This window comes from Terrapene carolina, unplaced genomic scaffold, assembly GCF_002925995.2.
Source record: "Terrapene carolina triunguis isolate 2854851 unplaced genomic scaffold, T_m_triunguis-2.0 Scaffold93, whole genome shotgun sequence".
NCBI classification, from domain to species: domain Eukaryota; kingdom Metazoa; phylum Chordata; order Testudines; family Emydidae; genus Terrapene; species Terrapene triunguis.
In genome coordinates, this window is record NW_020664444.1 from 10,741,347 (window position 1) to 10,766,388 (window position 25,042).

A 25,042-nucleotide genomic window follows, 5' to 3' on the forward strand; every position below is an offset into this window, starting at 1 on the left:
TGCCTCCTCCTTGATGGCACTTAAAACAAAACAAAATTAAGCAAAACACTTTGACCAGAATTCTGCAGTCCTTGTGCAAGAAAATGGGAGTTTTTCTTACAAAAGGGCTGAAGGGTCTGGGCTTTTATAGTTCATAGTTACTCCTTTTTAGCAATGCTACTGTATGTCTAGCCCTGAATCCTCTGTGTTTTAAAATCTGCTTAGCGTTTATTATAAGGATTCCTTGAAACTGTTTTTGTCTATGCAGAAAAAGAAACTGTTTTTGTCTACCCCTCCTCAGTAAAAAGACATTAAAATCAACTATATATTTCAAAACATTTACAGAAACTAACATTTTATCCTAGTTTTTCAAAGAGCCCATTTTAGTCTTTTGCTTTCCGTATCTATATAAGCGATGCTGGTGCAGACACTGTAAAATCCTAAATTGCATTTGGATAACATGATAAAATCTCTCCCTGAAAATAAAGGTGTTCATGGTCCATACTCATCTGCTAGTATTTAGAGGATAAAGTTGTAGGCATTATACTCATTTTCAAATAGAGAAAGTAAGCTATTTATAGATTTTGTAGCTTGACTTATGTCACAATGGCGCCTAATTCTTAAATTATTTAAATAGACCAGTGATTCTCAAACTGTGGTCTGTGGAATGCTTATTGGTGGCTCATGAAAAAAACTGGTTGGTCACATGGTGCTGGCTGTTTTATTTTTTCCAGATGTTAAATTGCAATAAATTATACTTAAAACATGTTAGGTTCACTCTTTCATGTAATCAGTTCATGTGTGTTGCCACAAGGATGTTCTACAGTCACAGCTGAGAATGCATTGTTCATGTGATTACCAATGGGAGGCAGGTGGTGCATGAGATGATCTCTGTATTAAAATTTGGTCTGTAGTGTAGAAAAGTTTGAGAGCTCCTGCAATAATAATAGACCACGTGCCTCTCTACAGTAAGAATTCACTTACATATGGGAACATTCCTTTGTAATGAAAAACAACAAACATTTTTTTTACAAGTTTTAATCTCCATAGAAAACAATACAGTCTTTGTAATGAGGACAGTGAAATTGTGATTTCCATTGTTCCTGCTTGAGAGCACTGGCTGCTTGTTATTTATCATCCCCATTTACTGCAAGGTCCTGAAGCTAGTCAGATAATTTACTTAGTTTTCAGTACATTTCCCAGGAGGATACACTCCACTTCTTACTTTTTGAAACTAAAAATAGTGTTATTTAATTTTTGTTTGTTAGAGAATGTGAAAGGACCCTCCAGCTTAATCAGGTTGCAGACCTTAGGTAAGTCACAATGTATGAATGGCTCTGTTAAGAGCACAACACATGATCTGGTGTGTTATGCATAATAGAGTCAATACGTACTTAAATACTTAGGGGTTTATTTAATGCCAGGGTCTGATTTATGTACTGATTGTCCACCAAATCAAATTAAGTGCCCAGTTCAAAGCCCATGTAATTTGCATCTTTTCATTAACTTCAATGGGCTTTGGATCAGAACCTAAAGAATGCCAGAAATTTGTTTGGATTCATAGATTCTGAAGCTAGAAGGGATCATTGTGATCATCTAGTCTGACTTGTAAAACACAGGCCATAGAACTTCTTCACAATAATTCCTTTTGATCTAGAGCATGTCATGTGCATGCTGCTAGTGTCATCTCAAGACCTAAGGCAGAGTGTGAAACTGCTGTGTCCTGTGTTGTGAAAACTCTGCTGTAAGAATCTTGAAAGTACCTAGTAGGACAGCTACCAAGGGGATGGGAAATTGGTTTGGGCATCCAATGATAACAATTGTGAGTTTGAACTTCCCGGGTGACTGGTTAAAGTGACCCTGCTTGGTTCTGTGTCAGAGGGGAAAAGATGTGACAAAGTGGGAATCCTCTATAATATTTGTATTAATTATATTAATGGCAGTGACTTGCTTGACTAGAGCTTGTTACCCAGTGGTGCTAGAAAGTTTAAAAGTTGCTCTTGGGGCAGAGCAGAAGACATGAGGTGTTTGTGTCACATAACTGACTGGGGTAGTATGAATGGGTTCTTAAAGGACTGACTGAAACCCACCCATATCAATGGATGATCTGGAAAGACAATGGGAACCCGAATGAGTGAATATGCTGTAGAAATTATTTTGAGGAAGTTTTATGGCCTGTGTTTCACAGCAAGTCAGACAAGATTAGCAAAATGGCTCATGTTGGCCTTGGAATCTATGACTATTAAAAAAACAAACAAACAAAAAAACCTCTTGAATGGGTTTGGAGGATAGAAAAGTGGGTATGAATTTCAAAAGTTAAGATGTTTACATGTTTTCAGGAGAGAACTTACGATACCTAGCAGGTTCAAGTCCTTGCTCTGCTACAGACTTCCTCTGGGTAAGTCTTTCTGTGTCTCTATTCCCCATCTGGAAAAGGGGGCTGACAGTACTTTTTTACCTTACGGGGTGTTGAGGAGAAAGACATTAAAGATCGTGAGTTGCTCAGATACTGCAGTGATGAGGGCCATATAAATGCCTTTAATAAACAAGTAGGATGGGGACTTAATACTTTTTTACACTTGCCTATTTCTAAATACTTGGGGTGTAATCCTGACCCCCCCATTAAAGTCAACATTAAAACGCCCTCTGACTTTAATGGGGGGTCAGGATTACACCCTTGGAGTTCTTGTCTTCATTGTTCCATATCGGTGCATTTCTGTACACCACACGAGGTATGCTATTAACTCCTTGTTCAATTTGGAATAAACAAAACTGTTGACTTTATTTATTCGTCTGTATTATGTTTGACATACTATACCTGCTGCTCACTAAAAGCTCTATATTACATTTGAAAACGTATAAATACTGAACATATTTGCCAAAGTGGATCAGGGTATTACTCCATCAAGCTCACTATTCTGCTTCTATCATTAACTAAGACTCAATGTTTTGGTGCTTCAGAGGAGAATACTCCTCTAGATAATATACCTACATGAATGTGGAAAGCTGTACGACATTTGTGTTTAAGGGAAAAGGACATTCTTTACTGATCCTTGCAAGCAATTAACGTGAGATTGGGTTAACCTTTAACAAGCTTAGGTAGCTTGTTCTTAAAGATCACAGTTATCCAATCCTCTTTACTTTTGAATTTCTCACATATGTTCCTGGTTCTCTTTCCTCAGGCACTCCTGCAAATTTAGAACCCCTCACCATGCACAAGTTTAGATTATTTGGCCCAATATTAATTACATTACAGTTATGAAAGTTTAAAATCATCTTTCATAGTGCTGCCCGGTTCCCTAATGTACTTAGATCCATCTGAAGTTACTCATGATTCTCCATAGTTTTTCCTAAACGAAATAGTTCTGTATTGTCAGTAATCTTCATCAACAGTTTATCCACTTTCCCCTTCAAACCATTAATAAATATATTGAACAACACTGATTCAGATACTGGGCATGAATCCAATCCCTGCGCTATCTCACTACTAACTTCTCTGTCTTCTGAGAACCATCTAATTATTCTAATACTGTTTTCCTATTGACTAGTGAAATGGAGAAAGACAGAGGATCTGTAATTTCATACCTGGGTCAAATAACTTGACATACAAATAATCTGTTTAGAGAATCTGGCAGAGGTTAGCCCTAATATTGACCTATATTCAAATTGATTATTTTGGGGAAAAAACTATCAATTCCAGCACTGCAGGTGATTGTGTTTTAGATTGTGTTTTTGTTTCTTGCCCAAGAAGGGTGGGAGGACCGAGCACTTTGGTGTTGCTTCTTCTGGTAGAACATGACGAGCGCACACTCAGTTTAACTCTAGCTCCTGTTGAGTTTTAAGAACAGCTCTCCTAGCACAGAGAATGAAACTGACTAAGCGTCTTTTAGTTTCCCTCCGTGCAGAGAGCTCAGCTCCAGATGGAAGTAAAATGAAGTGGATTTAGGCATCAGCTGCACTGTGCAGGTTTGATTTTGGGGGCAGGAGAGGAGAGATTGGGAGTAGGAGGAAAGATGTGGGAAGAGATGCAGAGGATGGCTTCTCTACATTTAGCTATCACTGTTAAATAACCTGCTAGCCAAAAGATGTATTTGTAATTTCTGAGTTAATTTTCAATTTTTTTGCTTTCTCTGTCACTTTCTAGGATTATTGCACACATTCTGGAAATTGTACTGTCCCCCCCATCCTTCCTCTTTTAAAACATTTGTTCTTTAGACTTGTCTGTAGTACAAAAGGTTATTGTGCACAAATATGATTGTGAAGAACCAAATTAGCTGATATCATGCTGACCAGGGGTTTAACTATAACTAGATGATTTTATTATTCCAATATTTACCTAGCAGTAATGACTAAAGATGTCAACCAGGTTGAGCCCCATTGTGCTAGGTTCTGTACAAACATATATTACATGACAGCCTCTGCCCCAGAGTGCTTGGGACCAAATTTTTAAAGGTATTTAGGTGCCTAAAGATGCAGATAGGTTAGGTATCTAGTGGATCTTTAAAGACGCAGATAGGTACATTTAGGTGCCTAAATACCTCTCAAAATCTGACATTACATGTTGTAATGTAGACCATTTAAAGAGTTTAGGAACTGATTTTTTTTTTGATTTTTTTTTTTGTAGATGAGGCATTAGGGAAGAAAGTAAAACTCTGGAATGGGTGTGGAGTGTTTGTGATAATCCCAGAACTGGAGATTGCTTAATGTTGCACAGTGGTATGATTGCTCTCCATAATGTACGATGGTGCCTTATGCTGATTCATAGCAACACCTGTTGTTCTACATGGTTCCTTATGCTGTGCTCATCACTGTAGTATCTGAGTGCCTTTCAGTAGTGCATTAAGTAATGTAACTATACATCTGTGACATGTTGTTTGTTCTCTCATCCTCTTCCCTGGGGCAGAGACTTGTGCACTGGAGTAACTTGTTTGGGTAGCGTTTTAGTTTTTTTGTTTTTGTTTTTTTGTGGTGGTGTTTTTTTCAGTATATATTGCTATGTATATATGTCAGAGAAGCCAAGGTCAAAGGCATGTCAGCATTACATGAGTAAGTAATGTCACACGGGCCTTGTGTGGCAGAGTAATGATGTGATGAGAAGTTGCAGGTATGTAATGGTGGTGGCATGGTGATGTGGAAAGGCGCACTGAAGCATGGTGGTGATGGTGCTTGCACATCTGCAGAGTAATATGGAGTAACAGTGAATGGTTGTGATAGAGTGTCATGATGGTATTTGGCATATAATGGTTCAGGGACATGATGCCTTGACCCAGCCCGGCCCCGAACCTGCTGCTGCTGCGGGGAGGGAGAGCTGGGGAGGAGTCCTCTCTCCCCACCGTAGCCCCGGGGAGCCCCACTGCACCCCAAACCCCTCATCCCTGGCCCCACCCCAGAGCCCGCACCCCCAGTTGGAGCCGTCACCCCCTCGCACTCCAACCCTCTACCTCAGCCCCTTCCCCCTCCAAACCCCTCGGCCCCACCCTGCCACATGAATTTTGTTTGAAACAAAATTCATTCCGACATGGGTGGGAAAAATTAGAGGGAACACTGGTGCAGGCCCATGTTGGTGCATATCCTATGGTGGTGTAGAAGTACCATGAAGGTGTGTGGTATCACAGCTTGTGTTGGTGATGCATGACTGCAGGGTTTGGCGTGTGTGGTGTTGGTGCAGTGCCATGATAATGCACAGTGTGAGGGTATGCGGTGGCGGTTCAGTGAAGAGTTGGTGCGTGGTGGCCGAGTAGTACCATGGTATCATGATGCATTGGCATGGTGGCCATGTTGTGACGTGATGTGATGGTGCAGCAATGTGGCAGTGCAGTGGCATAGTGATGCAGTGTCATGATGGTGTGTGGTGGCCGTGCAGTGGTGTGGTGGTGCCACATGATGGTGGAGTGGCGTGGTGGCATGTGGTGGTGGTGCAGTGGTGTGGCGTGATCGTGCACTGGCATGGTGGCGATGGTGCAGTGGCGTGTCATGATGGTGCGGTGGTGTGGTGGCAGTGCAATGATGTGGCGGGATGGTGTGCTGGCAGGGTGGCGATAGTGTAGTGGCATGATGGTGCAGCAGTGTGGGGCAGTGACCTGGTGTGATGATGGGGCAATGCCCTGTCGCTGACACAGGCCTGGGCCGAAGCCCCCCGCCCCCGGGCTGAGACCCCGCACACTCGACTCACCGAGGGCGCCCGGGGGCGTGGCCGGCGGCGGGCGGCACCAATGGGAAGCGGGGGGGGCGGGGCCAGCCGGGGAGGCGGGGGAGTCTCCGCGAACAAAGAGCGAGCGAGCGGCCGGGCTGGCAGCGCGGAGCCCGCACGGGAGGGAGCCGCTCACCTGGGCCGAGCCGGAGCCGGCACCGCCATGCGGGGGAGGGCGCCGCCCGGGAGCAGCGGGGGCCCGGCCGCCTGATTCGGGGGAGCCAGCGCGAGAGAGCGGAGCCGGCGGCGCTTCCTTCCCCCCCATGGCAGCGACAGGCGGCTGCGGGTGAGGCGGGGGCCGCGGCTCGGGTCTCGGAGGGAGCGGCCGGCCGGCCGGCAGGGCCGGGCATGGCGGGGGTCAGCTACTCGCCGCCCTGGTGGGTGAGTCTCCTGCACCGCCTGCCGCACTTCAGCCTGCGCTGGGAGGCCGCCAGCGCCGACTTCCGCCCGGAGGACGCCGAGTACCAGCAGGTGAGGGGCCGGCTGTGGGGGGAGGGTCTCGTCAATTTCTCCTCAGACACCCCCGGCTTGGCGTGGGCTGCCCCTCCCCCACCCCACGGGGTAGATCCACGGGGGGGGGGCGGTGTCTGCCCTGCCCCTCCCATGGGGTAGATCCGCCCAGGGGCAGGTGAGGGTATCCTGCGGGGGGGTCCCACCGGGGTAGATCCGCCCAGGGGCAGGTGGGGGAGGGTATCCTGCTCCCCCCCCGGGGGTAGATCAGCCATGGGGCAGGTTGTATTATAGACTACAGGCAGAGAAGGCATCTCCCCCTCCCCCCCACAGGAGAGAGGCAGGAAATTATTTAGCCCCTGGAACAATGAGCACAGACCCTGAGTTCCTTTGAGAGCAGCTGAAGCTCTCCTTCCTGTGGGGGAGGGTAAAACACCAGCCCCTCGGGCCCAGCTGCCCAACGGGGATGGGGAGATGGCTCCTCGGGGCTGGAAGGGTAACGCTGCCGCAGGCTGAGCTGCCCAGGTGAGGCACACGCGCTGCCTTCTATCCTGTGGCTGAATGATAGGTACTTGGTTGCCGAACAGATGTGGTGCCACTTGGTACAAAATATCCCATCCCACGTAGGATTGGAGCGGTGGTTCAGATAGCTCAGCACCCTGCCTTTGTTGGGACTCCGTGAAATGTTCAGTGTCTTTTTCTGAAGCCATCTAAAATGCTTGGTAGACAACAGATGGCTTAGTGGCTACAGAGGACCAAGTGTGTGGGGAGACACTGGCAGGATACTTGCGTCCTTCAGTGCTGCTTAACCTGTACTTGAGTGACTTGTTGTCTAATTAGAATGATGGTGGAGTGGATCTGTGTATTCCAACATCTGTGTTCTCTGCTGCCATCTTAGACTGGAGCTGCAGTGATTCTACTGCCTCATTGTGCCACGCTCTTTGGCTTTGAAAACACCATTTTGCTTCACTGAATATACTTAGTTCTGTAGGGCACCACAATACCATAATGCAGAAATGGGAAGGCATCTAAGCAGTGCTTACCTACTGTAAAGAGAGATGCTATAGGAATATTTTAGCTAGCAGTATTTTTGTTTTTAAGTAGCTTCAGATTGCAGGATTGACTATAGCAAAGACTATTCTTGGGTCTCTCTCTCTCTTTTTTTTTTTTTTTTATTTATAAAGTGGATAGGTGGCTACAAAAATGTCTCTGAATCTGAGAGCAGAATTGTCTTCTGATCTTCAATCTTGGTCTTTCTCTTAACTCATCTGAATTTCCTTGGTTGGAGGAGAAATCAAGATGTGCAATGTTTATATAAAAAAAAAAAAACCACCTCTACATATGTCCAATGGTTTTAGCTCACTTTTTTGGACTGAGGTAGTTGCCTCCTGTAGTGAAACAAGGAGTGTGAGGTATTGAAGAGGAGAAACAAAAGTGTAGGTTGGGGAAACTGTTCTTGGATTGTTATGAAAGAAACACACTAATCAGTCACTGATATGCTTGTGTTGTTTTTAGTAGTTTAAAATAAAAGCACTATTTCCAAATACCGTATGCTCTGTGTATATATTATAAAATACTCTCTCACAGTAGTTCTGTTGAGACTTAGTGTTATAGCGAAGTCTCTTGGGGTTGGTAAACCTCCTGTTGTTCCTGCCTCTTACGGTTGCAAAAAGAGTGTGTGCTAGTTAAGGACTTGTTTTTGCCATTGCCATTGCTATATGGCTATTTTAACTCTTGTCAAACCAGAAATCGAGGGTGTAAGTGTGTTTTGAATATCAACCCTGCGTACTTCAGTGCTGTTTATGTATAGCACATAACCTCTGCAGCTCCATGAACAAATGTCAAGATAGTAGCACTGTTCCATCCTGTTGCTGACTCTGTAACAAAGATGCTCTGATTCTGTAAATGGAAAGACATGTCAAGGATTTGTGTGCATGTGTGCAAAGCATAATACAATACAGTAAAACTAGAAAATTTAACCTGATGGTCAAAGTAACATTGCAATCACTCCCTTCCTCTATAGATTGTTCTGAAGGCCTCCTGGTTTCAATGCTGCTTTTGTCAGTATTTTGAGTATGAGGGGGAGGGATAGCTCAGTGGTTTGAGCATTGGCCTGCTAAACCCAGGGTTGTGAGTTCAGTCCTTGAGGGGGCCACTTAGGGATCTGGGGCAAAATCAGTACTTGGTCCTGCTAGTGAAGGCAGGGGGCTGGACTCAGTGACCTTTTGGGGTCCCTTCCAGTTCTAAGAGATAGGATATCTCCATATATTATTATTATCCTTTTGCTCCATTTACAGTTCACACTGACCACTCTTTTTTTTTCCCCCCCCCCACCCCCCTGCTAAATACAACACAAGTAACTTAACATGCTCCATTCTTCATGCACTTTAAGTACTTAAAATATAGGCACTTCTGTTTAAACTGGTTCTTGGAATTTGCAATTTATTTTTTTCCTCTGAGCATATGGTGATGGTGCATTTTTCCCTGCCCCCTGTTTTTCAGTACCTAGGAAAAACTACCTATATTAAATGTAAGCATGCAGTGTGGCAGCTTGTAGTTCTATCCACGTCCTTGATTGCACTCTACTGAGCTAACTGGAACTGACAGTAATGCTGGAGACTTCATAGGTGCACTCTATCCTTTTGCTCTCCTATCTTCAGTAAGAAGGGACAGGAGAATATGCTTTTATCAGTCTCCTGAGAAATGTCAAGCCACTAGATAGTTAGACCCTTGTCATGAGTGGATACCTGCACACTTACCAACAGGGCTTCTGAGTAAATCAGAATTGGAATGGAAATATTTTCTTAAGGAAACAGCATCCTGTTCTTTCCACAGTCCTGGGGTGGGGGGGAAAGAACTTTCTTAATTGAAGAAAAGAGGATATTTGCAGTTTCCCTTAAAATAGACTAATAAAGATGGTGGTCTTGAAAGCTGTTCTCTTGTATCCCTGTTTCATCCAAATAGGAATACAGGAAATGCATGGGCTTTAATGGCCACTGTAACATAGCTCAGAATGGTGGCATATCAAACATAGTATCTTAGTATCGATGTAGCCTGTGTTCTGTAAGTGTAGTGTGGCTGCTTCTTCTTCTCCCCCCCCCCCCCCCCCCCCCGGATTGGCAAGATCAAATAGGTCTTTCCATCTGCTATGATTAGTGTAATGAGTAAGCTTCCATTGTGCTAAATGGTGTGTATTTGATGTCTGCTGAAACCTGTGTAATGCTCGTGTGGTTTTAAGTTGAATCCATTCTGCTTGTCTTTGAAGTCTGAATCCTTCCTGTGTCTATTGGGACCCTTGTGTATGCATATGTGGAGCTTGTAATTGGTGGCTCTGTTCTGCATGTAGTGAGACAGTGCTGTCCTGTCTGAGGGGAGGGACTACTCTATGCTTGTTTGCCTGGAGATAGCTGTGACCATTGTGTTGTAGTAACTGGGACTACATCCTTTTTGTCCGTGAGAATATGAGGGATCCTTATTGAGAACATGAGGGATCCTTATGGCAACAGTGTGCCATAGTCTGTCTGACTCAGATGGGGTGTGTGTGCGTATGGATATACCCTCTGGCTGTTGAAGGACTGTAAACAATCTGTGGTGGTGACTTTTCATGCCTTCCCACCTTCTTTCACTATATGTTCAACTGACGGGTTAGAACAGGCTGTGTGGGAAGAGGAGAATGAGCCCTCCCAGGGTGGGTTAGGTTGGTTATTCTTGAAGTGCTTCTCATTTTCTCTACTGGTGTTACTAAGTAAAGTACATAGTGGCCCTTTTAAATGCTTCACATCAGTTGCAGCAAATTGTGCATCCCTCCATATACAGAGTTGGATATGTAACTAGGGGAGACAAGGAAAGGAGACAGTAGTTATGCAACTGCTAACTAGATTAGGATTAGGGAAGAGGTTTTTCTGTTTCTGGGGCGGGACTCTGCTTTCATGTTTCTGGTTTCCATGTGTTGCTTTGAGGATTGCACCTACTGAAATCACTCTAGAGCAGTGGTTCTCACAACAAATTTTTGGGTGGCCCCAGAGTGTGGCCACCAACTCTTGCTGGTGGCTGCTCTGACAATTTTTCCTAAAATACTTTAACTTTAGGAAAAACGCAATGATTTGGACACGTGCATATTTATTTAATTGACGTAGAGTTTGTTTGGTTTTTTTTGCAGACTCAATTAAAAAAATGTGCAGTTGTCTATTAATTACTGGGCCTAAACAGAATAGAAACACAAGGTGCTTTGAATGTTTTGGTGGGGTGTGTGTGTTATTTTTTTTTATATTTAAAAAAAAAACTTGCTAGCTAGTAAGTCTGCTGTGAAAAGTGAGATTTTTGTATAAGTTTTCATAGCAGACTTACTCAAGCTGGGGGACAAATTAAGCTCTGGATGGGGAGGTGGGTAGGGGGATAGATGGGAGGGGAGATGGGGGAGGTGAGCCCAGAGTGAGAGTGTGTGGCCCTGGTGCACAGATGGGGACCGGAGGAGGCAGCGAGGGCCAGGGGTGTGTGTGTGTGTGTGTGTGGGGGTCCTGGAGCCCTGCGGCTGGGGGACGAAGCAGCCTGCTGCTGCTGCGTGGCCAGAGCCTGTCACCCACCACCCCAGGGCTGAAGCCCGAGCCCCACCATCCCCTGGATCAGTGAGGTATAACAGTTATATCTTGAGTTCTAAGCAGTTGTTTCAGCTGTATCCTCCTCCTGAGTCATATTGCTGTGTTCCTTTAAAGCTTATTTTGCAGCGAGTCATAAGGTGGGAAATGGAACCGAGCCTATGTTGCTTTTGACAGCACAGTACTATCTCCAGTTCCTATGCTTTTTACTGTCTTAATGAATTTCCAGGAGATGGTCATACCAATGCTGTCAAATTACCCTTGGATCCAGTCCACCAGATCAGTGAGGTTTCTCTGCAGCTTGTGCTATTGTCCCTGACTAAAGCAATGTAGGAATGTAAAAGCTCTTCATTTATTAGCCCAGGTGACCTGAGTGGTGTGCCACCCAATTTATGGTGCTGAGAGGAGAGCTAGCCAGAAGCCTCTTTCAGGAATGTCTTGCCTGCTGGAAGGATGAGCTGAAGTCCTAAGAGGCTTTTTAACACAGCAGAGCTGTTGCTAATGGGATGTCCTAGGAGTGACTGCTGCTTGGTACTAATACCATCAAAAGGAAAGTTTCAATAGTAGCTGTTAACGTATTTTACTATAACTGTTCTTAACTCTTGTAAGCACTCGGATGTGTGGTGTTTTATAAATAGACTTGGAAGGATTAGATTTTGATTGGTAATGTTGGCAAACATGGATTTCACCACGCACACACACAAACTGACATATTTCCATTGATTTGAGATTTATAAGTAGGCAAAATAAGAAAAATGCTGCTTGAGAACTAATTAGAATTTGATTTAAGGATATTTACTTTCTATATTTTTGACATGAGATGTTGACAAGTTGTATATTTTAACAGTTACAAAGCTTTAACTTTTTGAATCTCAATATCTACTAGTGTTAAATAATGTCTGACTGCTCTCTGATTTCCCAAAACTTTGAACATTTAAGTTGATAAATGCTTAAAAAATAAATATAGGTATTTGTCAATTAAAGAATTCTGCTCAGCCTATTTATGAACAAATAAGGGCTATGAAAGCTTACCCACAGCTTTACTTTTGTGCCTTAGTCATTACCTCAATTTAGCTCTAGCAGAAAGCTGATAAAACATCTCTGAATCACTGCAAAATGGCAAAGTCCACTGGAGTCTATTTCACTTGTGACTAGATTATCTTGCACCTCTAGAGCACTTTGTTCTAAAGGCATCTAACTACAGCGTCATAGGCTTTGTCTAAACTATGGTTGTTTTTCTTAAATTCCACCATTACTACCACCTATGTGGCTCCCTGGAAAGGGGCTAGAATAGACCGCAATTGTGGGGAGGCCTAGAATAGACAGAGTACAGGCAGCCTCTGGCATTTGAATAGTCATGTCACCTACACCTGCTCTGAACAAGGTTAGATGACATGGTGATTAAACCATTGGTAACTGGTTTATGCCATTCTTTCCACCACTGGTGGAGTTGAAGTGATGGTGGTACTGGGTCTACACTAGACTAATTCTCAACCTTTGGGGGCAATCCCTACTGTGATGTCACCCAGCTGTTCCCTTGGGTACACCTCCACCTCTACCAGAGCTCTTCTGTTGTAGTACCGTCTGGCAACTTTGCTAGTCAGGCTAACGGTCAGCTTGTTGTACCAGGATTCTGGAGCTTGGTGCTATGTTAAATTCTACTGATGCTTCACTTTGGTTTGCAGACTTCAGTTTAGTGCGTGGTTTTTGTGTAGATTGGGGGGGGGGGGTTCAGCAAGACAGATTTCATCTGGTACTTTCTGGCTCTACAAGGTCCTCGCCCTACACGTAACTTTTTTGAGTATTTCTTGGATGGAGAAACTCAGTGCAGACTAAGCTGCCAAAGAACTTGGATTAGAGACATTGTTGTAGAACTCCTCTACTGTACTGGCGTCTCACTCCAATCCTGAAACCCAAGAGCATTTCTGTAAATTCAAAACTCATGGAGTTGGATGATGTGTTCTTGTCCAGTTACCAGTTGGCTCAAAGTCAGAGGGTAATGGGTTAGTCTTGAAGTTTCTTTCAAGGATAGATGGCCTGTTTTCCAGGTCAGTTCTATTAGCCTGAGGTTGCATTAATTATTTTCTATAGTGTCAGGAGAGGCTGGGTTGTGGGAGTCCATTGTTGCTCTCCAATGAAGCTAAAGTTGCATTTAGGGGTCTCAAAATGGTGGTGCCTCCCCCAGTTTCCCATGGCCTAAAATTGAGTAGCTATTATGCCTCTGTCAGCAGATGGATATTGCAGTCTGATTTTTGTCATTCTTTGTTCATACAGGGGTGTGGAGGTGGCAGCATGGTGTAGCAACATAACGTACTCCAAAATGCAAACACTTTATTTAAAAAGTCTCTCTAGCAGACCATGCAAGTTGGGCTTTGTGTTGGCTGTGCATTTAGCTCTGTAGCAACATCTGGTATATAGTCAGGAGACAGTGAACTCTTGCCAGCTTTCTGCCTGAAGGGGTCCCTTGCTCACTGATCCAGGCTGCACTGCTGCATTTTCAGCTAGTCCCCTGAGAACTGTCTGTTGCTGGAAACAACAAACTTCTGATTAGGGGTAAGCTTATCAGAACAACAGTTGCTGAGAATGCATCATTTTAGCAGATCATGGTGCATGCAAATGGCTACTTGGCTAGCGGAAGGTCTAACTCTTGCCCATCTCATCAAGGCCGAATGTGGGATTAATATTAACTTTAGTCTGGAGAATGCACATTGTCTTGCCAGTGCTGTTGAGCTCTGGTTTTAGGAAATCTTTACAGAGCAGATGTCTGTCAGAAAGTGTCCTGCTGGGTCTTAGCTGGAATAAAAACTTAAGTTAAAAGCATTAGAAGTCTAATCAGCTGATGTAAATTGAAACCCTTTTTTCCTGCTGGAGAGACTCTTGCAGAGTATGGTCAGGCTTTACAGCCTTGTATCTATCTGGTTTAGGTCAAATTTAAGAATAAAAAAAAAAAATCACAAACTGATGCTTTATTTATAAATCCTCTGGTCGTGTTTCTGCACTGAGCTGCTTGCATTTGTCTTACCAGTTCTGTTTCCTCTTTGGAGTTTAGGTAGGTAGTTATGCCTATAGTGTAGGTGTAGTCCTTAAGCAGACAGCTGTCAAGTGTTGGAAGAGGGTGTTCTTGTTGGTCTTAATTATTTGTGTGCTTCAAAATGCTGTAAGTTCCCGAAATGGTCTTCATTTGCTTGGCCTGGTGAATTGAACATGGTGCACTGATCACTTGACTTTGTATATCTAGAAGGAATCATGCCTGTTGCTGTATGTGAGATTTTTTTTTTTTTTGAGGTTGGGGAGGGTCTGGGAGGCAGTGTTGCTTATTGCTATAAATTATGTCCATTTTCAGATCTGAGTATGGATGGATATAAATATTCCAGTGTTTAGAGGTGGCCGTATTTCTATCCCTCTTTCCCAGGGCAAAAACTGAAGACTTAGATAGTATTCTATTAGGTGCAGCTCATAAACACAATTTTAAGTTGCCAGATGATTCTTGAATCTAGCTTCAGAAACTGACTTCTGGTGTTAGAGGATAAATGAATGGCAAGCAGAACTGATTCTGCTCTTCGTCTTTTGCTGCTTTGCCTTTCTTTGGATAGGCATTTTCTCGCCTTGTCTTATGCAAAGCCCTTGTTTAAATGTTAATTTTGAGCCAATAAATCAGTACAGTTTCAAGCAGAAGCTCGTGTGGGATTTTTTAATAGACTTTCTTTTGCATTCTGAGAGAGTGAGAAATTCTCACCCAGAAGAATATATCCCATTAGACATGACACTGGAGATTAAGGGTGGGAATCTAGGTGGCTTTGCCCTAATTAATCCACAGCTTTGAAATGTGTGTTAAGGAGCTGTGCACAAGGATTAGTTCCTTGCTTCCTTGTCCCTTCTTACCAATGCTTGGGGGCATAGATTTCCTTTTGAACATTGTAAACAGAGGTTTAAGTCTAGTATCTGCCTGGTCTTTTGAGGTAGTAGCTTCCTTTTCATTACCTGTGTGCAAAAGGTAAGGTCCTGAATTGCTGTCTTGTGCCACCTGTTATCTCTGCAGGCCTGTGTTGTGGTGGAGCTCGCAGTAGTGTGCTGTCCTGGAGTGCATCAGAAATTACAAATGGCTATGGCTAGTGGGGAAGGAAGATAGACCTGAAGGCCAGGGGAGTGGTAATGTTGGGAGAGAAACGTATTGGTGCTCCTCCAGATTGAGATTCAGTCAGTTATGTCTGAGGACTAATTTCTACAAAGGGCATAAGAATGAGCTCTTGATAGCTGCTAGGTCCCCTGCTCTCCTTCTTGTTTTCCTGTTGGGTCTTCCAATATTAAGTGGAAGTTGCAATCTCCAGTCCTGCAGCTTGGGTCTGTTTTCTAGTAAAGGGGATTTGAAATGGGGAGGAGCATGGCACAGTGTGCCTGGGTTTGTGCACGTTTTGGCTCCTTGGATATCCAAACATCTGAGCTTGGGGTGGGTTATAACTACTCTGGAAATATCAGGAATGTGGAATCTTGTCTTGCCTTCCCCATCTTTCTGAAGCTCTCCTTATAGAAGACCCATATGAGGACTGGCGGCTCTCCTTAACTGAAGAGATGGGGAGAGGTTATTAAATATCCAGCAGTTCGTTTAGCTCTGAGTTTGACACATGAGCAAAAATCATTTTGAATAAAAATTGGCTTCCCCTTAAAGACTGAGTGAAATCTGACTTGATGTCCTCTTATTAGACAAATCTTATTACTATTTCTGCACAAGATCTTGGGGGTGGTGACTTCCTGTCTTCAGTTTCCACATTCCAGAGTGCACAAGGTACTGGTGCTCCACATGGGACCAGAAGAGAAGTCACTTCAGTGCTGTGATAGATGGGGACTCTCACTGTTCAGGGGAACTACAGCTGCAGTTCCCCTTCAGTGTCCCAACAAAGACATCCGCTCTCAGGCTTCCAGCTTCCCAGCTGTTGCCTTTCTGGAAGTAGACCTGTGCGCCTCTCCCTTCTGACTGGAATGTTTCCAGGCTTCACAGTTCCCTGCCTTCACTATCAATCACAGCACACACAAGTTGCCCAAGGACACTTCCTGTTTTCTCTTCAGAAATGGTCAACAGGTGTAATTCCTACCATTGAAAGATACCCCACATGCTTCTTGTGCAAGACTACTTTATTTTTAAGGTAAAAAGCATTACAGAGAATCTTTAACAATAAAAGAAGCATCAAGCGACATGCCTGCTAATAAGCTTACCAGAGTTCACCCTCATGTGCATTCTAGCAGGAGCAGTCCTGCAACCAACTCATTTAAGGGGATTCCTTGCAGTTACCAGTTCAGCTCAGATCAAGCACTCAGTCTTATGGGACTTCAGTATGCCCAGCCGTTTTCAACCCTAGCCGAAGAATTGGGACTCTTCCTGGACCAGAGATCCTGTCCAGTTGCTGAATCTGGAAGAAGACCATGAGTCTGTTCTCCTTTTTCACAGGCTGTGTCTCCTGTTCTGTCTGCTAGAACCCACAGGCTTCAGGGTCTGGTGACCTAACTGCCCTCCCCCACAAGAAAACCTCTGCTAACATGTGCTTAATGCTGCAAGGATACTTTTGCTGCCAAAAACTTATAGGTTGTTAACTTTCATGTTTTAAATACTGAACTCTTAAGAAGCCCAGTTAAGGTTCTTGCACCAATTTCTACTTTTATTTAAGCATTGGGATACAGTGATATGAAACCAGTTGGATACCACGAATGCATTACAATAAGGTCTCTTTTTGTGATTATGGGGTGGGATGTTTGAGTGGTGCTGACACTGATGCAAATGGCACGTTATCTGTATTCATCAGCTATAACAAGTCAGAGCTGCTAGCTTGATTTCCTTTTTAAAGAAACATGATTTTCATGTTTTCAAAACAATGAAGAGGCTTTAAGGGTTCTTTAATATGACAAGTGTCCCATCAATAAACTGAACAATGAATACAGTTGTGGATGTCCAATACTTAATATTGCAATGATTATTTATAGGTTCACATTAATCAACATCTCATTCAAATCAGACAACTGTCAACTCCAGTTGAATAATCTGAGTAGCAGTTATTGATGTGATCCCAAATACAAGTGTTGGGCAGATTGCCCAAGCTGGTGCAATAGGGGATATTCCTCAAGTTTATGTTGGAGAGGGTCCTTTGGTGAGGCATGGAGACTAGGGATGAGGAATAATACTTTTTCCTGGATGACCAAATCATGCCTAGGAGTGCACATCTAATTTAGCTTCTCAACACTTCCATACCACGCTTCTAGAAGATGAGAAGTTTCATTCAGGTAGCGTATAAGTCATTTTTATGGGACAGACTCATATTGATGTTTGTCCCTACTGTGTGCAGGGACCATTTCTTTTGGCTTCCAAAATGTTACTGTTCGTGCATGCTGCATAGACCTTTAACAAGCAAGTCTTCCATTCGAAGTTGGAGTTAAAACTTCATTATAAAATTCAACTTCAAATTGAAGCAATTCAACTTCTCTTGACTAATAGAGTGCTTCCTCATGGGAGCGGTTCACCTGAACACTTATTGGCCTACGTGTACAGTGTGTTGCTTGTTCAGACAGCAGAGTGTGTGTGAGAGAAAGAAGCACCAAAGGTAAAAGTGGTTATGCCAAAACTGTGAACAAATAGTTGCACTTGTAAATTCATGAAGGATCCCAAACTGACTTGGGTTATAATTAATCTTTTGTCTAAACAAATTAGCTAATTCCCTGTTGTCTGCCCCTTGAAGATTCATGGTTTTAGTAATCTACAAACTAAAAGTACATCTAATAATGCGGCATGGGGTTATGACTTAAATATACCATCTGGTTGAAAGTATAAAGCAACACTTCCCCACGTGTACACCACTCTTGCTTCAAGCTCTTCCTTCCCTCCCTTTAATGACTTTTCCTACTGTCTTCCTCTTGTTCGGATATGTGTGCTTTGGTCATCTCCTCACCCCTAGTTCCTTGGTAGGTTCGTATGTAGGCACTACCTAGTATACATGGAATTCTGGTACGGTCTCCTAGAAGATTGAGTGTGCTGGTAAAACAAAAGTGGCTTGCTGATGTTGATATTAATGGGTATTTGCGTCTGGACTGAGCTAATAGTAAAGTGCTGATGTTTGAACCACATGCTTTCACTGACTGAGGTCTGCAGAAGTAATGCAGATTGGAACTGCTGGCCTGTCCTCTGTTTGCATTCAACTAGCTTGCAGTTCATAAGGAACTAGCAAATTCTTTCTCTCCCCCCTTCCTTGTGCCCCCCCCCCTTTCAGAATCCTTCATCTTTTAAGACAGTCTGACATTCTTGTGGGTGGATGAGAAGACTATGGCAAGAGGATTTTGGTGTATATTACTTTTGCAGGCAGGCTCAATCAGAGGAAGGGTGGGATATGACTGGCCTCCTGCTCTTCCCTCCCCCTTGTACTCCCTCCAAGAAATGCTGAGAAAGTTGAGAGTAATAGAATTCATGAAACTCAAGCTGTGCTTTAGGAGAAATCTGTTTTCAATTTCTGCCTGTTCTCTGGAAGCCTCAAGCTGAACTGAAATTGTTAAAGTTGGGTGGGGGAAGGGTATCGAATGAATGAAAGTAGCAAAGTCAGCATTTATCTAGAGCTTGTTACACAGTATCTAGCTGCTTCTGTATTCAAAGGCTGCTGGTATGTGTTTTGTAACCGCTTCAGAAAGCATTTGTATTCAGCTGAGTAAAAGGTGTTGGCATTCCCCTGCCAGCTTTGATCTGACTGTCAGTGGTCTGAGTGACTGTGTCTAGGGCATGTCAGACCGGAGCGTGATGGGGAACATATCTGCTGTTGGCATCTGTTGTTTTTTTCCCTGGACCCTCCTACTGTAGTGTCCTTTCAGCACCCTGATTATTAAGGGCAAGAGCTACAATGATAACTTGAAGACCATTGGGGAAATCCTTTGGTTCTTTGCTCCTTCAAAGGGCATGCATATAAATATTTGTGTGTGTGGTGTTTCAAATTAAACAGCACAGCATGTGTGCCAATGCCTAGGAATGCTCTGTTTAGTAAACCATTGAAGGTCTGATCCAGGGGATGTGCATGTAATAGGCTTTTAATCAGATTTGATTTAGCTTTCAGATGATCTGCATTCAAAGTAAATTGTCACTGTGTATAGAAACTAAGGAAGAGACTGGGAGTGGTTGGTGACTGACCTCTGGCAACATCTTGCCTTCTGACACTGAATAGTAGCAGAAAGAGGAAAGGGTGGAGTACCTTCAAACATGTCTTTCATGGGATGTGCAATCAGCTAGTCCTTAAATATAAAAGCAAGTAGGGACTTTGTAACATTCTTTTCCTTCTTTGAGTAAAAATCATCTGCCAAGTTTGGTGCTGACAGTTATAGCAATAACTTTAATTGCCCTCTATAAGAAGGTTCCCAACAATGGGAGTAACAATTTAGTGTAGAAAAGGTGTTGTCATCATTGACTTTAAAAGTGAGTGTTTACTCTGAGGTGGAAGAGTGGCTGGCTGGATTTTTTTTAACTTCTCATCCAGTTACAGTACAGATGGTAGCTACTTGATTCCTTTCCCTATAGAGGAAGCAAATGCAAAACAATGGGACTGTTCTAACTGCCCTCTAAACTAGCACTGGCAGCCTGTCTATACTAATGCTCCCTTGATTAGAGTAGTGTGGATAATACCAAAGTGATATCCCTATGCACTCTTAAGTAGATATCTGGTCACTGTTCTATTTAGATAAATAGGCCTATTCATGCCTCAAGTGCAGGAAATCTATTTTGAAATCTGGTGGTAATCTGGGAATGGGTGGTGGGGAGACACAACAACTCATTATGGATGGAAATGTCTTCACAAAAATCAGTTGTTAGAATGTTGACATTCCCCTGAAAATGAAACTGTGTGTGTGTGTGGTTCTATTACACTCGTCAACTTGGTTATTTAGTCTTTGCCCAGGTGGAGTGGAAAGCAAGGAGAGCACAGATAACAAGAACTTTTTTTGGTTTTGTTTGTGATTTAGTGGAGTATCAACTTGGATAAGGGTGTGTGTATGTATGTATGTATGTATGTATATAAATTAAAAAAAAAAAAAAAAAAAAGGCTGCAGGACCTTGGCCAAAGATTTGTTTCCCTTTAGTGTTTCAAATTGTGTGGTTCCTTCTGACTAGTCCATTATTTATTAATGTAATAAGGCTGCCTGCTTCTGCAATCTCTTGGACTACCGCTAATTCAGAAGTCTGTGTAATACACAGCTATGGAAGGTTACATTTTGTTTTTCAGTATCTAAAACTGAAAATTCTCTGTGGAGCACTCCTAGACTGATCTAGGTCTAATGGATTTTAGTGCCCATGTGGTGAATCTAATAACTTGACCAAATGGACTCAATCCTACTAACTGTAGTGAACAGCCTGAACACCACAATTTTAGAGTTAAAGTGATCACCTTTCATCCAGATAAGACCACTGTGGATAGAATTCATGGTGGGCATGAGAGAGAGATTGGAATATCAAAAGTGATGGTTGATCACTGCAGGCATAGTATTTTAACAGGCTTGCCACTGAAACTCTTAACTGCTGGTTTGAGCTTTTCTATCTTGTCCTTCTGCAGATTAAAGGAAAAATATATTTCAAACATAGGCTCTTAGGAAAAGCATATTAAGCTCTTTCACAGTCTTGGGCTTATCCTCAACATTAATCGAAAATGTGTCCAGTCCCCTTGCTGTAGAGACGGTCGCTGAATGGACATATGCTCTACCAGGATGGACTGATATGCTCCCAGTGTGTGCATTTTAGAATGAAGCTCTAGAGCTGCAGTGTGAGCCTGTACAGAATGCTGGGAGCATTCTACTGGGCTGTAAATAATAAGGTTGGACACTTCCTCTGGCTCTACTGCTTTTTATTCATCCTGCTTAGCTTTAGCCTCTGCATTGGCTGCCAGACTTCTCTCCTGGGGCTGTGGGGGCTTCAGCTGTTTGGATGTGGGGAGAAGCAGAGTGGTGAACTTGCTACTGATTTGAATTGTATTTTTCGCTTCCTTTCTCCCTCCTGCCAATATGAAATTCTTACCCAGAGGATTACTTGCCAAATCCATACAAGAGGAAACATTTTGTCTCCCCACCTCTCTTTTTTTATCCTTGTCTGTGTTGGCCTGCACATTCTCGCATCCAGTGAAATACAGCTAGCTACCTGTAAAGAATTTCTATAGCAGACCATCTTTTAGTCCCCAAGGAAACCTTGTTTGCAGTGCCGCTGCTTCTGAGCTACTGCTGTTATACCCATGTAATGGGCTCTTGTGAGCCATGGAATCGTCCTCTCCCTCCCCCTGTTGTTTGACCCATTTTTGACACTTTCCCAGTGCAGCACAGAATTACAAAACCAATCCGAGCAGTAGTAGGTAATAGATCATTCAGAGGACAGCGCTGAATCTGTCTTCAGTCAACATTGACTAGGCCCTAGTCCTGTTCAGGACAGGTGACAGAAGCCATCCTCCAAGTATAATTTAGGACTAGCACTTGAAACCCAATTTCTAAATTAAAATGGGTTTTTTCTTTTTCTGTGCTTACTATAGCTTTCTTGCTGATGATAACCAATATCCTTACCAGTGTTTTGTTAACCAGGCTCAAATAAAACTGGAATTTTAGTGACTTCCCCATGTTTTGCAAGCTGTCATAAAAAGTGCCTCTTCAGGAATGTACTGGCCTTATCTGTATCTCCTTTATTGTAGTGTATCTAGTTAACTTTTTTTTTTTTTGTAACTGTCCTCTAAAATTTCTCCCCTTCAGAATCCTACCCTTGTTGAACAGCATAACAATTCTTGACATGTTTGCCAATCTCCTGAAAATCAAGCACTCTTCTAAAACACTTTTAATTTTTAAATTAAAAAAAGAAAAAGGTCTGTGTGCATCAACTATTCTTTCATCACTTCTCAACCTTGGTGTAATGTAACCATGGCCCCAAACTAGGTGACTAGCCTTGCATGAGTTTCTAATGTTGGGGATGCACACAATTATCGGTTGGCTGGCTCTGATATTGGTCCCTTGTTTCTTGGAATTCACTTGATATATATCATGGTGGGTTTTTTTGCTTGTGTAATAAACTTAGACTTCATAACGAAGTGCATTAAAGCACATTAAAACAAAGCAGATATTTAGCTTTTATTTTTGTTGTGTGTAGCAAGACTTTTTTTCTTTTAATTTTTGGGTGCTTGTGGAAGATGAGTGGTGCCCTGGGGGAGCACCAGCTAAAGGGGAGGACACGTGACCTCCCCACCCCATGTTGCCTTGGGGGCAGAGCTATGTCCTCTTGCTGCGTTGGCTCCCCCAGCATGTTCAGCTGTTCTCCCTAGCAGCCAGGCCCTGGAGCCACTCCTGGATACTGCCTGGAGCAGCACAGCAGCTGCCTGGGAGAATGCCTGGCTACCAAGGCAGTGGGTTGCCTCCCATCCAGGCTTGGCTTCCGGGACAGTGGCTGAGAAAGTAGGAGTCATCCCCACATGCTCTGTGCACAGCAGTAACTGGCTGTGAGAGAGCCTTGCTGGGGAGGGGGCAGAGGCAGGTTGCACCATGCCCAGGCTTGACTTCTGGGGACAGGAGCCATCTCTGAGCATGTCAGAGGGGGGGCTCCGGCTCACTCAGCAGCTGTCCCCAGAAGCTGAGCCTGGGTGGGCGGCAGCCTGTTGCTGTCGCAGCCAGACGCTCTCCCAGTCAGCTGCTGCGCCGCACTGGGCAGCGTCCCAGGCAACGTGGCTGGAAGAGGCTCTGGCCCCGCCCCTTCCTCTCCCCTCCAGGCCAACTGCTGGAGGGGCACATGACCCTTTGTGCCCTTCCCATGAGTTGCCTCAACCTCTACCCTGTGTCTCTTGAAGTGCTCAACAACTGTGTCCCTTACACCTCTGTAGGAAGCTATATTTCCTGAAGTTGATGTCTTTTTTCTAAAAGCCTGGTCCTTACTGAGACGAGAACTAGTTGCAACCATATTTAAAAATGGTGGTGGCTCTTGGGATTCTAGCACAGTTTCCCTGGATGGGATGTATCTGGGAAATATCCTAGCAAACCATACCATCAGACCACCTATGTTGCAGGTTTGTAGGGGCTAAATCTATAGCACAACATGACTAGTGGTGCTGAGATATGTTTCCCTGAGCAGCAAACAGAACTGAAGCTAACAACTGAATGTAGACATTTTTGCTATACTGTGGAAGGGGAACTTGTGGTGTGGGTGTGTATTAAAAGCCCCATAAATGTCAATAAGCAGTACTTGAGTAGGTAGAAACGGTTTTGTAGGTTTTTCTCAACTGCTTCCAAGGAATGGGATCGAAGATTATTTTATGCAGCATCTTGGCTGTGGTATACTTTATTTCCAACAGACACTGAGGGCAAGTCTTCACTACCCACCGGATCGGCGGGTAGAGATCGATTTATTGGGGATCAGTTTATTGCGTCTCGTCTAGACGTGGATAAATCGATCCCTGAATGCGCTCCCCGTTGACTCCGGAACTCCAGCTCGCAAGAGGCAGAAGCGGAGTCGACTGGGGAGCGGCAGCGGTCGACTCGCCACCGTCCTCACAGCCAGGTGAGTTGACCTAAGATACGCCGACTTCAGCTACGCTATTTGCATAACTGAAGTTGCGTATCTTAGGTCGACGACACCCCCTGCCTCCCCTGTAGACCAGGGCCGAGAGAGCCTCCTACTTCTCTCTTGCAAATAGGTTTCCAAGCAGAGTTCCGTATGCCAGGCACGTACTTCACTCTGCTAGTTCAAGCTGGGTTAGTCATGCGTTTCAGAGTTTGTCATATCTGAAACTCTTTCTCTTGCTTCTGCTCTTTCTGAATCATAGCTGCAGTAAAGCTACAAACAGGACAATAAAGGAATGGAGTGGTTATATGGTTTTTGGACTTGTCACTTTCCACACCCTGATCTTTGGACTAAGCAGATTTCATCTTGCAGTACTTGAAACTAAAATGTTTCCAAGAACCCTGGAAAATGGCAGGTGGTACCATTCAACCCTAAAAGGCTCAGTAATTTTTACAATAGTATGAGCAGAAGCATGAAAACAAAGACCCTTTCTCTCCCCCCTCTTCCCCCTCCCCCCCCCCCCGACGCTTCAGGGAAAACTCGGGGGTGGAGAGAATTCTGTTCCTTACGGTCAAATTCTGCCCTTGGATACAGTTGTTCACCTCCACTTTACATTGGGATAGCCTCAAATATATACATGAAAACCAACTTTGTTTGTTTTCCACGTTACATTCAGGAATGAATCTCATGAAAGCATAACTTCCATGATCTAAATAATTGCCATAAACAGGTTTATGATGTCTACTTAAGGATGAAGGAGCAAATGATGAATTTAAGAAACAAAGCTCCTATCTGCATGGAAATATCCTCTGTACTGTAGAAATAGGAAGGGTAAATACAGAGTGACACAGACATTCAGAATACAACCTTCTATTCAGAGACTACAGCTTTTTATGGCCTTGTATTCCCCAGGATCTTATGTGTTAGCTAACATAGTTTTTCTGTTGTGGACTCACTCTAAAGATGCACAAATTGAGCTGGAAGTAGTGTATTAAAACATAGTTTCTGGAGTTGTTAGGTATACCTATCTCTGCATAACTGTGTGAGAGAAGACAGTTGTGAATATGTTCTCAAACTTGGTTTGCCCTTTTTTTTTTTTTTTTTTCCCTTGGGTTGGTTGGATCTTGTTTTGCTTATCTAGAAGCTGCTGTAAAATGTGAGAACAGAATCCAGTCCTATTTTGTAGTCCTCATTACAAAAATGGCCTATTGGTTGCTCTTGCAACTGTAAATAGCTGAGTTGTCAAGTCTTTTTGCAGGCTCATCAAGACTAACGAGACTGCTTCACATATGTAACTAT

The 25,042-nt window shown here is 43.6% G+C and overlaps 1 protein-coding gene across 2 annotated transcripts in view; it reads left to right on the forward strand.

Moving 5' to 3' along the window:
• The first annotated feature begins 6,264 nt into the window (after positions 1–6,264).
• The window catches only part of TTYH3 (tweety family member 3), a 97,112-nt gene continuing 78,334 nt past the window's right edge, over positions 6,265–25,042 (forward strand). For both annotated transcript variants that reach the window (XM_024214055.3, XM_024214056.3), the window contains exon 1: positions 6,265–6,640. In XM_024214055.3, the coding sequence (XP_024069823.1) occupies positions 6,518–6,640 (123 nt within the window). In that variant the 5' untranslated portion in view covers positions 6,265–6,517. The remainder of the gene's footprint in view (positions 6,641–25,042) is intronic.